A 15,180-nucleotide genomic window follows, 5' to 3' on the forward strand; every position below is an offset into this window, starting at 1 on the left:
TCTCCACTTACATCAATGGATAGATCATCCAAACAGAAGATCAATACAGAAACAATGGCCTTAAATGACACATTAAACCAGATAGACTTAGTAGATATGTGCAGAACACCATCCAAAAACCACAAAATACACATTATTTTCAAATGCACACAGAATATTCTCCAGGATAGATCACATATTAGGCCACAAAACACGTCTCAATAAACAGACAATACAAGAAGATTGAAATACTACCAAGCATCTTTTCTGATCACAATCATATGAAACTAGAAATCGACTACAAGAAGAAAACTAGAAACGTCAAAAATATGTGGAGATTAAACAAAATGCTACTGAACAACTATTGGGTCAATGAAGACACCAAAGAAGAAATCAAAAAATACCTGGAGACACATGACAATGAAAATATGACATACCAAAATTTATTGGATACAGCAAAAGCAGTACTAAGAGGGAAGTTTACAGTAACACAGACCTACCTCAAAAAACAAGCAAAATCTCAAATAAACAATCTAACAGTGCACCTACAGGAACTAGAAAAAGAAGAACAAACAGAGCCCAAAATCAGCAGAAGGAAGGAAATAATAAAAATCAGAAGGGAAATAAATGAAATAGAGACCCCAAAAAATAGAAAAAAAAATCAATGAAACTAAAAGCTGGTTCTTTGAAAAGATAAGCAAAATTGACGAACCTTTAGCTAGACTCACCAAGAAAAAAAGAGAACACTCAAATAAAATCAGAAACGAAAGAGGAGAAATTACAATGGACATTTCAGAAATACGAAAGATTATAAGAGAATACCACAAAAAGCTATATGCCAACAAATTGGACAATCTAGAAAACATGGACAAATTCTTAGAAAAATACAACCTTCCAAAAGTGAATCAAGAAGAAATAGAGAATTTGAATAGACCAATCACCAGTAAGGAGATCAAAACAGTAATCAAAAACCTCCCAAAAAACAAAAGTGCAGGACCAGACGGCTTCCCTGGCAAGTTCTACCAAATATTCAAAGAAGACTTAATACCTCTACTTCTCAAACTCTTCCAAAAAATTGAAGAGGAAGGGAAGCTTCCTAACTCATTCTACGAGGCCAACATTACCCTGATACCAAAACCAGGCAAGGACAACACACAAAAAAGAAAATTACAGGCCAATATTACTGATGAACATCAATGCAAAAATCCTCAACAAAATACAAGCCAATTGAATACAAAAATACATTAAAAAGATCATACAGCATGATCAAGTGGGATTTATTCCAGGGATGCAGGGATCATTCAACATCCACAAATCAATCAATATGATACACCACATTAACAAAATGAAGAATAAAAATCACACAATCATCTCAACAGATACAGAGAAAGAATTCAACAAGATAAGGCATCCATTTATGATAAAAACTCTGAATAAAACAGGTGTAGAAGGAAACTACCTTAACATAAGAAAGGCCACATATGACAAACTCACAGCTAATATACTCAATGGTGAAAAACTGAAAGCTATCCCTTAAAGACATGAAGCAGACAAGGATGCCCACTTTCACCATTCTTACTTAACATAGTATTGAGTATTGGAAGTCCTAGCCAGAGCAATCAGGCAAGAAAAAGAAATAAAAGGGATCCCAATTGGAAAAGAAGAAGTAAAACTGTCACTATTTGCAGATGAAATGATTTTATATAGAGAAAACTCTAAAAAAATACACAAAAAAACTATTAGAAATAATAAATGAATTCAGTAAAGTTGCAGAGTACAGAATCAACATAGAAAAATCAGTTGCATTTCTACACATTAACAATGAAATAGCAGAAAGAGAAATTAAGAATACAATCCCATTTACAATCACAACAAAAAGAATAAAATATCTTGGAATAAATTTAACTAAAGAGGTGAAAGAACTATACACTGAAAACTAGAAAATATTGTTGAGAGAAATCAAAGAAGACACTAAGATATGGAAAGATATTCCATGTTCTTGGCTTGGAAGAATCAAACAGTTAAAATGTGCGTACTTACTAAAGCAATCAACAGACTCAATGCAATCCCTATCAAAGTTCCAGTGACATTTTTCATAGAAATAGAACAAAAAATCCTAAAATTTATATGGAACAATAAAAGACCCCATATAGCCAAAGAAATCCGGAGAAAAAAGAACAAAGCTGGAAGTATCACACTCCCTGATTTCAAAATATACTACAAACCTATGGTGTTCGAAACTGCATGGTACTGGCACAAAAAGATACACGCAGATCAGTGGAACAGAATCAAGATCCTGGAAATAAACCCACACATCTATGGACAGGTCATTTTCGACGAGGGAGCCAGGAACATACAGTAGAGAAAGAAAACTCTCTTCAATAAACAGTGTTGGGAAAACTGGACAGCCACAAGCAAAAGAAGGAAAGTAGACCATTCTCTTACACCATATGCAAAAACTAACTCAAAGTGGATTAAAGACTTGAATGTAAGACCTGAAACCATAAAACTTCTAGAAGAAAACATAGGCAGTATGCTCTTTGACATCAGTCTTAGCAGCATCTTTTCAAATACTGTGTCTTACCAGACAAGGGAAACAAAAGAAAAAATAAACAAATGGGACTACATCAGACTAAAAGGTTTCTGCACAGCAAAGGAAACCATCAACAAAATGAAAAGACAACCTAACAATTGGGAGAAGATATTTGCAAACCATACGTCTGATAAGGGGTTAATATCCAAAATATATAAAGAACTCATACATCTCAACAACAAAGAAACAAACAACCCAATTAGAAAATGGGCAAATGATATGAACAGACATTTTTCCAAAGAAGATATACAGATGGCCAATAGGCACATGAAAAGATGTTCAACATCAGTAATTATTAGGGAAATGCAAATCAAAACCACAATGAGATACCACCTCATGCCCATTAGAATGGCTATAATTAACAAGACAAGAAATAAATAGTGTTGGAGAAGATGTAGGGAAAAGGGAACTCTCATACACTGTGGTAGGAATGTAAACTTGTGCAGCTACTATGGAAAGGAGTGTGGAGATTCCTCAAAAAATTAAGAATAGAACTGCTATATGATCCAGATATTCCACTTCTGGGTATTTATCCAAAAAACACAAAACCACAAAAGTGTAAAGATAGATGCAACCCTATGTTCATTGCAGCATTATTCACAATAGCTAAGACTTGGAAACAACCTAAGTGCTCATGAAGAGATGAATGGATAAAGAAGATGTGGTATATATACACCGTGGAATACTACTCTGCTATAAAAAAGATGAAATCTTACCATTTGCAGCAATATGCATGGACCTTGAGGGTATCATACTAAGCAAAATAAGTCAGATGGAGAAAGTCAAATACTGCACGGTTTCACTCGTAAGTAGAAGATAAAAACAACAACAAACACATAGACATGGAGATTAAATTGGTGGTTACCAGAGGGGAGGGGAGAGGAAGGGGGGCAAAAGAGGTGGTAGGGCACATGCGTATGATGATGGATGGCAATTAGTCTTTGGGTAGTGAACATGATGTAGTCCACACAGAAACCAAAATATAATGATGTACACCTGAAATTTATATAGTGTTATAAACCAATGTTACTCAATAAAAAAGAAATAAAGTAAATAGATATGAAGAACAAAGAAGCTACCTGCAAGCTTCTTTGAGAAGTGTTCTTTTTTTGAATGCTGGAAATATCTGTCTTGTAATATATGTAGTGAAGTGTTTACCAAGACTTGTAATAGCAAAGTTTCTAACAAGCTATATGAAAACTGCATTCAGGAAAGTGCTCTTTCAGTGAATGTAGTGCTACCCATTCTGTACTGCATGCAGGGAAGGGTTTAACAAGATGTAATAAAGATGTTTCTAACAAAGGTACTTGCAAACTGAGTTCAGGACACTTTTTTCAATAAATGGACATAATACTGGTTCTTGTAACACATATAGTGAGGTGACTAAGACTTGTAATACAGATTTTTCTAACAAACTGAAAACAAAACAAAAAACCAGTAACTGAATATAAGCTAAAAGAACAGAAACTTCAGTGATCACACATGACAAACAACAGTCTTTGCAAAAAAGAATTTGGAAAAATCTCAACACAAAGAACTACCATAGCCTTCAAGAGTTAAAAACAAAAAACTGAGCAACTTCTTCCCCTCGAGAAGTGGGAGAATCGGATTTCCAGAATTACCACATTATAATAGTGAAAGGCCCAGTTTTCAACTAAAAAATCACAAGGCAAAACATGGCTCATTCAAAGGAATGAAACTGATTGATAGAAACCATCCCTGAGAAAGCTCACACATCAGACCTACTAGGCAAATAATTTAATCAAATGTTTTAAATAATGTCAAATGGCTCAGGAAAAAAATGGACAAAACTAAAGGAAGTCAGGAAAATGACATGTGGACAAAATGAAAATATTAACAAAGAGAAAGAAACTATAAAAAGGAACCAAATAAAAATTCTGGAGCTGAAGAGTACAATAACTGAAATTAGAAATTCACAAGTGGGTTTCAACAACATATTTGAACTGGTGTAAGAAAGAATCAGAGAATATAAGATAGAACAATTGAAATTATTGAGTCTGAGGAGCAAAAAGAAGAAAAATGAATGGAGTCTAATGGACTTCTGTGACACTATCAAGCAGACCAACATATGCATTATGAGAGAAGGAAAAAGAGAGAGAGAAAGAGGCAGAAATATTATTTGAAAAAATAATGACCAAAAACTTCCTAAATGTGATGAAACTCTTGAACCTACAAATTCAAGAAACTCAAAAAAATCCAAGTATGATAAATCCGAGAGACCTACACCAAGACACATTATAATCAAACTCTTGGAAACCAGAGAAAGAGAGAATCTTGAAGGCAGCAAGAGAGGAGTGAGTCATCACACACAAGGAATTCTCAATAAGATTATCAGCTGATTCTCATCAGAAACTTTGAAGGCCAGAGGTGGCAAGATTACATACAGTTATATGTCCACTGGCAACAGGGATATGTTCTGAGAAATGTGTCATTAGGTGACTTCGTCATTGTGTGAACATCACAGAGTGTACTGAAGGGGAACAAAATTTGCCACCCCAAAATGTATCTCTTTAACATGAGGATTATTTTAGGCTGATTATTTTTAAGAAATAAAAGACTCAGAAAGTGTTTCTTGTTACCTTCTCTTTAACTGCATAAAAGAATTCAGGTTAAAAAACCTGTCTCAACAAGCAAACTATCACCTTAACATAATATGAACTAGGTGGTAGACAGAGAAGAATCTAGACAAGCCTGTTCGTTGGGCTCCCCTCTGTGTTATTCTGTTTCTGTGTGGTCAAACACTTGTTTTCCAAACATTTGCTCCTTTTCATCTACCTGTGAATTGCCTTCTTTCCCTTTGCAGACCCTGACTTTCCCCACCTGCAACATCTTCTTTTGTCTGTAGCTGAGGATGGTATTTAAGGTGAAGGCTTCAGCTATTTTGGTGAGTTACTCGGTTTTCCTGGGTTTCTTCCATCTAAATGTGTTATTAAAGTTTTGTTTGTTTTTTTTTTCCTGTTAATCTGTCTCATGTCAATTTAATTCTTAGACTAGCCAGAAGAACCTAGAAAGGTAGAGGAAAATTTCTTCCTCCCCTACTGTACTTACACAAACCTAGATGGTATAACCCACTACACATCTAGGCTATATGGTACTAATCTCATGTGACCACTGTCGTATATGAGGTCCATCATTGACAAAAACGTCATTATGTGGTGCATGACATTGAAGAGCTCCTATAACTCAACAACAACAACAAAAATCCAATTTAAAAATGAGCAAAAGACTTGAATAGACAATTCTCCAGAGAATATCTACAAATGGCCAATATGAACATGAAAAGATGCTCAACATCAGTAGTCATTAGGGAAAAGCAAATTAAAGCCACACTGAAATAGCACTTCACACCAGTTAAGATGGCTATTATCAAAAAATCAGAAAATAACAATCTTGGCGAGGATATGGAGAAGTTGAAACCCTCGTCCATTGCTGATGGGAATGTAAAATGGTGCAGCCACTTTGGGAAACAGTTCCTCAAAAAGTTAAACATAGAATTACCATAAGATCCCAAACAGCAGAAATAACCAAATGGCCATCAAGAAACTACTGAATATACCAAATGTGCTACATACATACAATGGAAAACTATTCAGTCTTTAAAAAGAATGACATTTTGTTACATGTTACAATGTGGACGAACCTTGAAAACATTGGGCTAAATGAAATAAGCCAGACACACAAAAGGGCAAATGTTGTATGATTCCCCTTATATGAGGTACCTAAAACAGGCAAATTCATAAAGACAAAAAGTAGATTAGAGGTTTCCAGGTGCTGGGGAGAGAAGGAGAGGGAAGTTCTTGTTTAATCAGATCTGAGTTTCTGTTTGAGATGCTGGAAATTTTCTGCAGATGCATAGTGGTGATGGTTGCACAATATTGTGAATTGACTCAGTGCCGCCGAATTGTATGCTCAAACGGTGAAAACAGTAAGTTTTATGTTATATATATTTTATGTCAATAAAAAGGAAAGAGGAAAGCAAACAAATCTCAATGGAACAGTATCATCATCTCATTGTCCTGAGAGCATTGTGAAATGGGAGACATAGGTGTGGGCATATGTGAGGACATCTTTGCAAAATAAAATATATCATGTCCAATAGAAAAAAGTCATTGCTCTATCACTCCAGTTCAATTTAACCAGAATCACTGTGGTTGGATCTAAGAACTAACATATTTTTTAAAAATCTCCTCAGATGATTCTAACATTGCAGGTATGGTTGGGAACCACTATCTATCCACATGTAACTCTGTGCTTATTTTCTCTTTTATACAAACAAAGTTGTGCTGCTGAGAATTAAGGCTAAGGCCTTCATGTTTGCTTTTGAAGAATAGTACCACAAGAGGCCCCATCAAGGCCATTGTGTGAGGACAACAGTGGCACCAAGAGAACCTCCAGTGGCTGTGACTTTGGAGAAAGGAGATGGAGTCTGAGATCAATTACAGGGTCTGTCCACCCTTCCATGGCCAATCTTGGGAGCTAAGAATTTCCTCTTACTGGTCAGTACTGACCTGGGAGGGCTAGGGTTTGTATGATTAAGAGTTTCAGCAGGATACCTTATAGCCTATAGCAGTTTCCTATACTGCCTGGATTTCTCATGTAGAGTTTGGAGCCAAAACCCCTAATTCATTGGTTTGAATCTTAGACCTGCCATTTACTTGACATGGGGAAGACACCACTTCCAATCTGCAGTTTCTTTCTCTGTAAAGTGGAGACAATGGCACCTCATGGAGGCTCAGTGAGGTTAACAGATTTGTTCACACCCTGTTGGTAAGTGGGATGATAGGATTTGAACCCAGTCAAAGCCTGCATTCTTAACCACAGGAGATCACTGGACCCCAAGTCTGGTGGTTCTGAAGCTGGTTTTCTTTCCACCCCATCAGTCAGCCCATAAGTGCCAGATGGGTTAGGAGAGAAGGAATGTGGGAACAGACTATGAACTTGGAGATTAACTAGAACAGTCTTCACTGAGTTAGAGCGAATAAAGAGGTAAAGTCTCAGGATGCAGAGTTGAGTCCACTCCCTTATCACCTGCACAGCTCCCTGCAGGGATTCTCTTGGCCTGGCTGAGGGCAGATGGGGTGCCCTTACCTGGTAGCACATGAAGAGGCCTATGGGCTTGGTGGGCTTGATCCTGATGCCAATGTTTCCTTCGGTGTTGGGCGGTAGGACGTCACCTTTGTCGTCAATGATCTAGAGCAATAGGCCTGTGAATACCAAGCTGCAGGGCTCCCCCAACACTCCTGCCCCACCCCAACATTCCTGGCTTATTCACTTGACACCAGTGGGGATAACTGTGGGAGAAGCCCTGTCAGAAAATAGAATAAAACTGTCAAAAGTTTTGAAATCAGCAAATGGTGAAACTCAAGTCATGGGTCTGTTTGTCTCATGGATATATAGACATAGCAAAAGTGCCTTCCAGTTAGAAAACGTGAGTAAGGAAAAACTAAAGCACCAGCTGGTGGAGAGAGCTGCCCGTGCTACCTCCAGGTACTTTTTTCCCACCCACTGTGTGGGGCTCTAGCTGTCATGGTGAGCTGCATTCATGCCCAGAATACCACAGTTCTCAAATGAGACACCCACAGGAAACTGGAGGAAAAAACAGGAGGAGAGGAGGAAGGACAACTGGTGGGCACCACTGGTGTCACATAACGGTCCAAGCTGAGCCCTAACTGCTCCCTGCCAACAATGCCTTTAGGATCAGACCTGGACGTCAAAGGGTGGGATGGCCTTCCCCATGGAACCCGGCTTGATCTTCATTCCCCGGAGAATGCCACAAGTTATTCCCTGTTCACAAAGGAAAGAGAACTGGGGTTGGCCAAAGAGTCCAGGCTGATCACAAGGTAGCAAGAATCACACGCAGCATCATCTTTGCTCACAGATATCATCTGATGCTGCACAAAGAGCCCCTGTGGGGAAACTAGAAGATCTGGATTCTAGACTCAAGGCACTGACCCAACTCTATTCAGCAGACATTCACTGTGCCCATCATGGGTTGGGCCTGTGCTAGGTGCTGGGGCTACAGAGTCCAGTAGGCGAGGCCAAGAGAGAAGCAAAGGGCTGAACCAGGGGTTGTGGGCATGGAATGTGGGGTCTGGAGTGCCTTCTCTTTGCCAGGCACGTGTCCATTTGCCAGGGGAAGGCCACAAGTCCACTTAACAAACATTTCCTTGGGACTGTTGAACAGTGATAGAATGTTGCCTCAACTACTCCTCAGAGCTGCGTTGAGATTATTCAGATTGTCATGGTGTCCCCTCTGCCCCCATAGCCCCATGCCCATTTATCCTCCCGATGAACGTTATTCCTCCTTTACGGTTCTTTGAAATATCATTCTTTCTAAAGCTAACTGATTTACAGTCAGACCGTGGTTTGAATCTTGACTCCAACACTCACCACCTATGTGCCAATCAAACTCCCTTGATCTCCCCCTCTGTCTAAGTGGGGTAATTATAACACTGACCTCTCAGAGTACTTGTGAGTGCATGGGAAATCCTTCACACAGTGCCGGGTGCACACCAAGTTAGTTCAGTAAATGACTACTACTAGCTATTACTCAGGCCCCAGAAAAGTCATTGGGAGATTCTCCTTCTGTAGTATTTCCCCCCATACTTCTATTGTAGCCAACCAGGACACTATATTTATTCTTGCTTGTCTGTTCCCTCTGTGGATAGCGAGCATTCTAAGAATAGAGATTGCCCCATCCATCTCTGCACTCCCAGCATCTAGCACAGCACCTACCTGAAAACAGCAAAGGCAACAGTAGCTGCAATGTGAGCATATACTAGGGGTTGGACACTATGGCCAGAGCTTTATATACTTCCTGTCAGTTACTTGATCACAACCCAGCAAGATTGGCACTGTGGTTTCCATTTTGGAGATAGGGACGCTAAGACTCTGGAAGGTTCAATGATACGCTACAGTCTTGAAGCCTGTAATTGACAAGGCTGAGACTTGAACTGGGGTCTAAGCTCCTGGGAGAGGAAGCTCTTGCCCCTCTGCTGTGTCACTGCTTAACAGACAGGAAAACGTTGCACAGATGAGTGAGTAGGTGTGAAAGTGCTTTGAGAAATAAAGCACCATCTGGGTATAAAGGAGTATTCTATTGTTGCAAATAGTTAATGCAAAGGGACTGGGGCCATGAACATAGTATAATTCATAGGTGAGTGTAATTCTCGCCCCACTCTCCTCCTTGTCCAACTATAAACTGTGAGCCATACAAGGACAGGCCCAGAGTCTTAATATATCTCAGGCCTGGAAGCAGACCAATTAACTGCTTACTTAAAATTTTTTTGCAGAAAAATTACAGACAGGTATGTGAATTGAAACTAAAACATCATTTTGCTACAGGTCCTGAGATGGCAGTCATCCCTCTGTCAGCCAAAGGGATGATGGGCAGGTGGGGAAAGTGGCTCTGTCCAGCTTCAGAAATGGATGGGGAATGTGTTGGAAGAGAGATACCCACCCACACTGTCACTGATAAAGTTCTTGAGGTTCAAGACACGCATGATTCTCTGGATGCCCCACCCACCTGGCTCTCAGTGATGCCCTTTGGGATCACACTCTGTGTGTGTCTGTGTGCGTGTGTGTGCACGCATGCACATGTGCACACACAGAAAGTTCCTGCTACCTCCTCCACTCCTGCTAGTGTCCTACAATCAAACCTGTGTGCTGTCCTCATAAGCACCCAGAAATGAACTTCTGGAGCCAGCTCTGCCTGCCCCTGTGGTTTATGCCTTAGGACAGGATGGTGAAGTACACAAGACTTGTGGGTGGTGGCTTCCAAGTTGCTAGAGAGACTCTTCTATCCTCTCACTCCTCCTGGGCTCCTCTGAGCTAATAATCACAGGGTCTGTGACACCAAGTCCTTAGATCCCTTTTTAAGTTTTTGTCCAATAGTTTTCAGCACATTGGTCTCCTGACAAATCGAGGAGCTGTGAATTGTCTCTCCACAGATCAATTTGGGGCAAATTAGCCTAGACCCCTGGAGTCTCCCACAGGCTTCCATCAATGCTGTGGGGCCTCTGCACACACTGGTGGTATGATTCAGCCCATCTGATGGGCTCCGTGGCTGAGCGCATCCTGCCTGGCCCGGAAGGGACCATCCACTTACCGTTTCTGACTGTCCATACACCTGGTAGAGCAGAACTCCTGTCTGTCTTCTCCACTGCTCTTGCTCTTCAGGCAGCAGGGCCTCCCCGCCAGCACAGGTGTGCTCCAGGGTGGGGAACCTGAGACTTAGGAGAAGGCAAGGTGTCAACAGAGCCTCAGGTCAGGCCTTGGACCCTCTGCCCCAGGCCCAGGGTGTTAAGAGCTCACAGCGTTGTCATCTGGATCATTCACGCTTCTGCTTCGTCACTTTCTTACTTGCCTTCTGGGCAGTTTACTGATGGTCAAGGCCATCGAGTGAGTGGAAGTCACTCACTTCCTGTTAACTCTTCTGGCAGGGGCTAGATGGTGTTGGTGAGGCTAATGGGTTAAATCAGGGAGTTTCAGATTAAATTTGGATATTGATGTAATAAGAGGGTGAAAAACATGTTTATCAGACCTTGTCTTAGAGAAATGTTCTATGTGGCTAAGAGGGATATTTTTATAAACCATAAAGGGGTGAGGAATAGGGCCCCAAGGACATGCTAGGATGGTAATAGAATGGTACTGCCTTCCATGGAGAGTGGGGTTATGTGAACTGAAGGGCTTTTGTATTCCTGAGTGGAGAATGCAAGTTAGGGGTTGGAAATGAATTGCTCAGGACATCAAGGAAGGTTGGGCTGAGTGGAGGTAAAGAGAGGAGGAGGAGGGACATTGGTAAGAGCCCTAAGGGAAGGAATTTTGGAGAGAACAGAAGGATCTGCTGTGAACATTCTAGCCCTTTGCTAGGTACCTTGTGTGATGTAAATCCTCTCCTGCATTTTCCCCATGAAATTTTCCAGAAACATTATAAAAACAATCACAAAATAATGATGAATTCCCTAAAGGAAATGGAGACAAGTAATTGAGGTCCGAGTAGTGCTGGCATGGGGCTGAGCTGGGCCAGCTCTTGGGGATGAGGGAGGTGGCAGATGTCTGGTTCACCTTTCCACACTTGTCACTCTTTCCTGGTACATACAGGTCAAGGGTGACCGACAGGAGGGCTGGTCTCATTGAGGGTGTCTTTCTTATTCTTCTGGAGCTTTATCCAAAGCAGATAAAGTGGCAGAGTCTCTGATGGAGTCATTAGTTATGCCCTGGGTGGATTTTTACTGAGTTTGGACAAAGGTCACCATCTGAGGAATGTTGCAAAAAGTGGCTGTAAGATGAGCTTTGAAATACAGATGGAAACAGAATCCAGCCAGTTTGAGGCTTCATAAATAAATCAAGTTGTGTTTCAGAGTTAGCTTCGTAAGGGTAATCATTGAACTCCTTGGTATTTTAACTCATGTCTAAAACACGCTAGCTCTGATTTTGGAAGTAGCCATTTCAATTTCACAGTCTCTATAAGATACATAAATTCCCATAAGTTTCAAAGAGCAGATTACAGTTTAGCTAAAAATTAATCCACAAACACAGGGAAATGCAAAAATAAAACCAGAGTAAGATAATACTATACACCCATCAGATTGGCAAAAATTAAAAACTCTGACAATGGCAAATATTGCCAACGATGTGAAACAATGGTAATTCTCCTACCTGCTAGTGAGAGCATAAATTGGTTGAATACTTTGGAAAATAGGGTGCTAGGGTGCAGTGCCAGTGTGACCTAGCAATTCCTCTCCCAGAAAAACTCTACAGAAATGTGTGCTTAGATGTCCCAGCGTGCATGTGCAAGAATTCAGTACAGCATCAATCACCAAAAGTCCAAACTGTAAACTGCACAATTGTCCATTAATGGTAGAAATGATTTAAAAAAAGGTGGTATGTTCATAAAGTGGAATATGATACAGCAATGAGAATTAATTACAGCAATATGCAGCAACAGGGACACATCTCAGAAACCGAATGTTGAAAAAAGAAGCCAGATATTATAGAATAATAAGATTAAATAAAGTTCAAAGGTAAGTAAAATAGAATAATTTGTTTAGGGATAGTTCCTTAGGAGGTTAACTATGAGGGAAGGTAGGGAAACAAACCCATTAAAAACCAAGATATTGGATTTCTTTAGGGGAGATGGAGAGGCGTGAGGAGGTCTCTGGGATGCTGGCAATGTTCTATTTTTGTGACTTGTGTGATTGGTTACATAGGTGTTTTATTTTAAATAATTAATCTGTAAATTTACGTCATGTATTTTTCTATATGTTTATTTCACAATAAAAATGTTTAAAAGAGAATACACCCACAATGATGCAAGCCTCACTGAGTGTTTCACTCAGATTTCTGAGTCTCAACTTAATGAACTAATTAAAATGATAATCCTGATAATTATCACCAACACTTACCACATATGAGCACACGCACACACACACACACGTACACACTACCCTCAAAGAATCAGAATCAAAAACAGTCAGACCACGGTGCACTGGATTCCTTAAAATCCTACCCAAAGATGGTCATTACCAGCTACAGCCACTTCTGCCATACCTGGTGAAATCCTGCTGCAGAATCATTCGAAATACGGATGGTGCAGCAAGGCATTGGGTGATGGGGTATTTGGAGAGTGTCTAAAAAGTGAAGAGAGAAGGAATTTTACTATTGTAGTTAAGATTAAAAATATCATCCAATTATTAGCATTTTAATTCTGATCCCTCCTCTAGGGAAACTCATTTATTCATTTGTTAATTCTTTCAATATACATATATTGAGCATGAATTTTGTACGTGGCATTTGTCAGGTACTCTTGGGGACACCAGGAGAGTAAGATAAAGTCCCAACTCCTATGGAGAGTAGGTAATAATAATAGAGCAGATAAAACAGGACTCAAATGATAAGGCAGAAGTTGGGAGATGTCATAAGAGAAATTTGGAGAAAGTCCTGGGAGAACGTAGGAGAGGGAAATATTCCTTCTGAAGAGGTGGTCCAGAAGCATCACTGGAACAGGTGGCATTTCGTTGGGGCATTTAACAAACGGCTACAGTGTCTACAGGCAAAGAATGGGGGAGATTCTTGAAGATAGAAGGAATAGTTTCAGAAGCTGAAGAAACATTGAAGTAAAGTTAAATAATATGATTTATTTAGACACATAGGTGAGAAATAAGAAGTAAATTTAAGAAGACTGGGGTTAGTTGGAGCCAGATTACTTAGGGTCTAAAATGTCTGGCTTTCAACATTGTTTAGCTGGAGGTGGGAGTCCTTCAGAATTTCAGATCAGGGTGCAGATCTGCTGGGAGAGCCAGGAACACTGAAGGGAAAAGAATGTGGCTTTGGGGGTCTGCCTGGCATGAATTCAAATCCTGTTACTTCATTTCTCTGCAATGCTGTTTCCTCATCTGTAAAGTGGGAGTATCCGTGTCTTCCATGTAGAACCATGATGAGGTATGATGGGCGCTTAGGAGAGCTCTGCCTCCACCCTCTGTCCCTCTCTTTATGAGTCTAATCAGCTTTTAATCTCTGGATTCTATCTCTGCAATATCTCACATTCACATTCTCTTTTCAAAAAATTTTACTTCTCTCCTCACCCCCAGTCTCACTGTTCCTCATGCAAAGAGCACCTCTCCATACTCTCGCTCTAGTCCACTCCAGCCACTGTAACTGGAGTCTCTAACTCCAACCTAGGCACGGAGCATTGGATCAGTATCCTGGTGACAGACAATTGACTTAAACTGGGCCACTCGGCTTCTAGTGGTCTGGCCTGGTCATCTGGACAGAGAGAATATCAACCCAGGAAGGCTGCGGCCACCATGTTTGGCTCCCTGCATGTCAAGAAGCAAAACTAGGTCTGCAGAGAGAAAGAAGGGAGCAGATATACAGAGAAAAGCAGAGGAGACGCAGAAGCTGCCTCTATTCCTGGTGTCTTTCTGGTTCCTATTCCAGACCCTTGTCAGGCTCAGCCTCTCCTCTTCTCTTCCAGCATCCTGGCATGTCTCAATGTCCTCTCTCCGTATAATCCCTTTTTCCATTAAGCTACTTTGAAGTGAGTTTCTGGTACTTGCACCCAAGGGAGCGTTGTTTAGTACATAAGAATTAGAGATAGTATGTGTCATGGGTCTTGCCCAGAGCCTGGTGCTTACTAAGTCCTCACCAAACGTTGGCTCTGGTCGTTATTGTCTAAGTTGTAATTTATGACTCATCTTGCTGCTTTGCAGCTTTTGGTAGGAGTGTGCAGCAGGCAACAGGGGGCTCTTGCAACAGATGTGGCAAGAAAGTGCAAGTTGAGGGGGTGGGCAGAGAGGAAATGGAGGGGAAGTTTTGTTTTGTGAGTTTAAATAGTAAATTTTTAATTTAACATTTTTTATTTTAGTTAATATTGCCCATCTTTCATAAGAGGGACTGAGTAAAATTAAACTAAATTAAAATTTTGTTATTAAAAATTCACAAAAGTAATGAGTGGAAAATAAATCAAAATAACTAAACTTTCAAATGCTGAGTTTGTTTTTCTTTTAGTAAATTAGTAGGATTAATACTTTGAAATAATTTAAGCTTAAAACACGCTAGCACTTTGGGGGCACTCTGTGTAGTGG

General features: G+C 40.2%; 1 protein-coding gene across 4 annotated transcripts in view; it reads right to left on the reverse strand.

The window, feature by feature from the left end:
* ACSM1 (acyl-CoA synthetase medium chain family member 1) overlaps positions 1-15,180 on the reverse strand; it is a 53,409-nt gene that overhangs the window by 12,491 nt on the left and 25,738 nt on the right. For all 4 annotated transcript variants that reach the window (XM_046665857.1, XM_046665856.1, XM_046665854.1 and 1 more), the window contains 4 exons: positions 13,145-13,224; positions 10,701-10,824; positions 8,297-8,377; positions 7,682-7,783 (listed from right to left, as the gene is read on the reverse strand). In XM_046665857.1, the coding sequence (XP_046521813.1) occupies positions 7,682-7,783; positions 8,297-8,377; positions 10,701-10,824; positions 13,145-13,224 (387 nt within the window). The remainder of the gene's footprint in view (positions 1-7,681; positions 7,784-8,296; positions 8,378-10,700; positions 10,825-13,144; positions 13,225-15,180) is intronic.

The sequence above is a fragment of the Equus quagga genome, chromosome 7 (genome assembly GCF_021613505.1).
Source record: "Equus quagga isolate Etosha38 chromosome 7, UCLA_HA_Equagga_1.0, whole genome shotgun sequence".
In the NCBI taxonomy this organism is placed as follows: domain Eukaryota; kingdom Metazoa; phylum Chordata; class Mammalia; order Perissodactyla; family Equidae; genus Equus; species Equus quagga.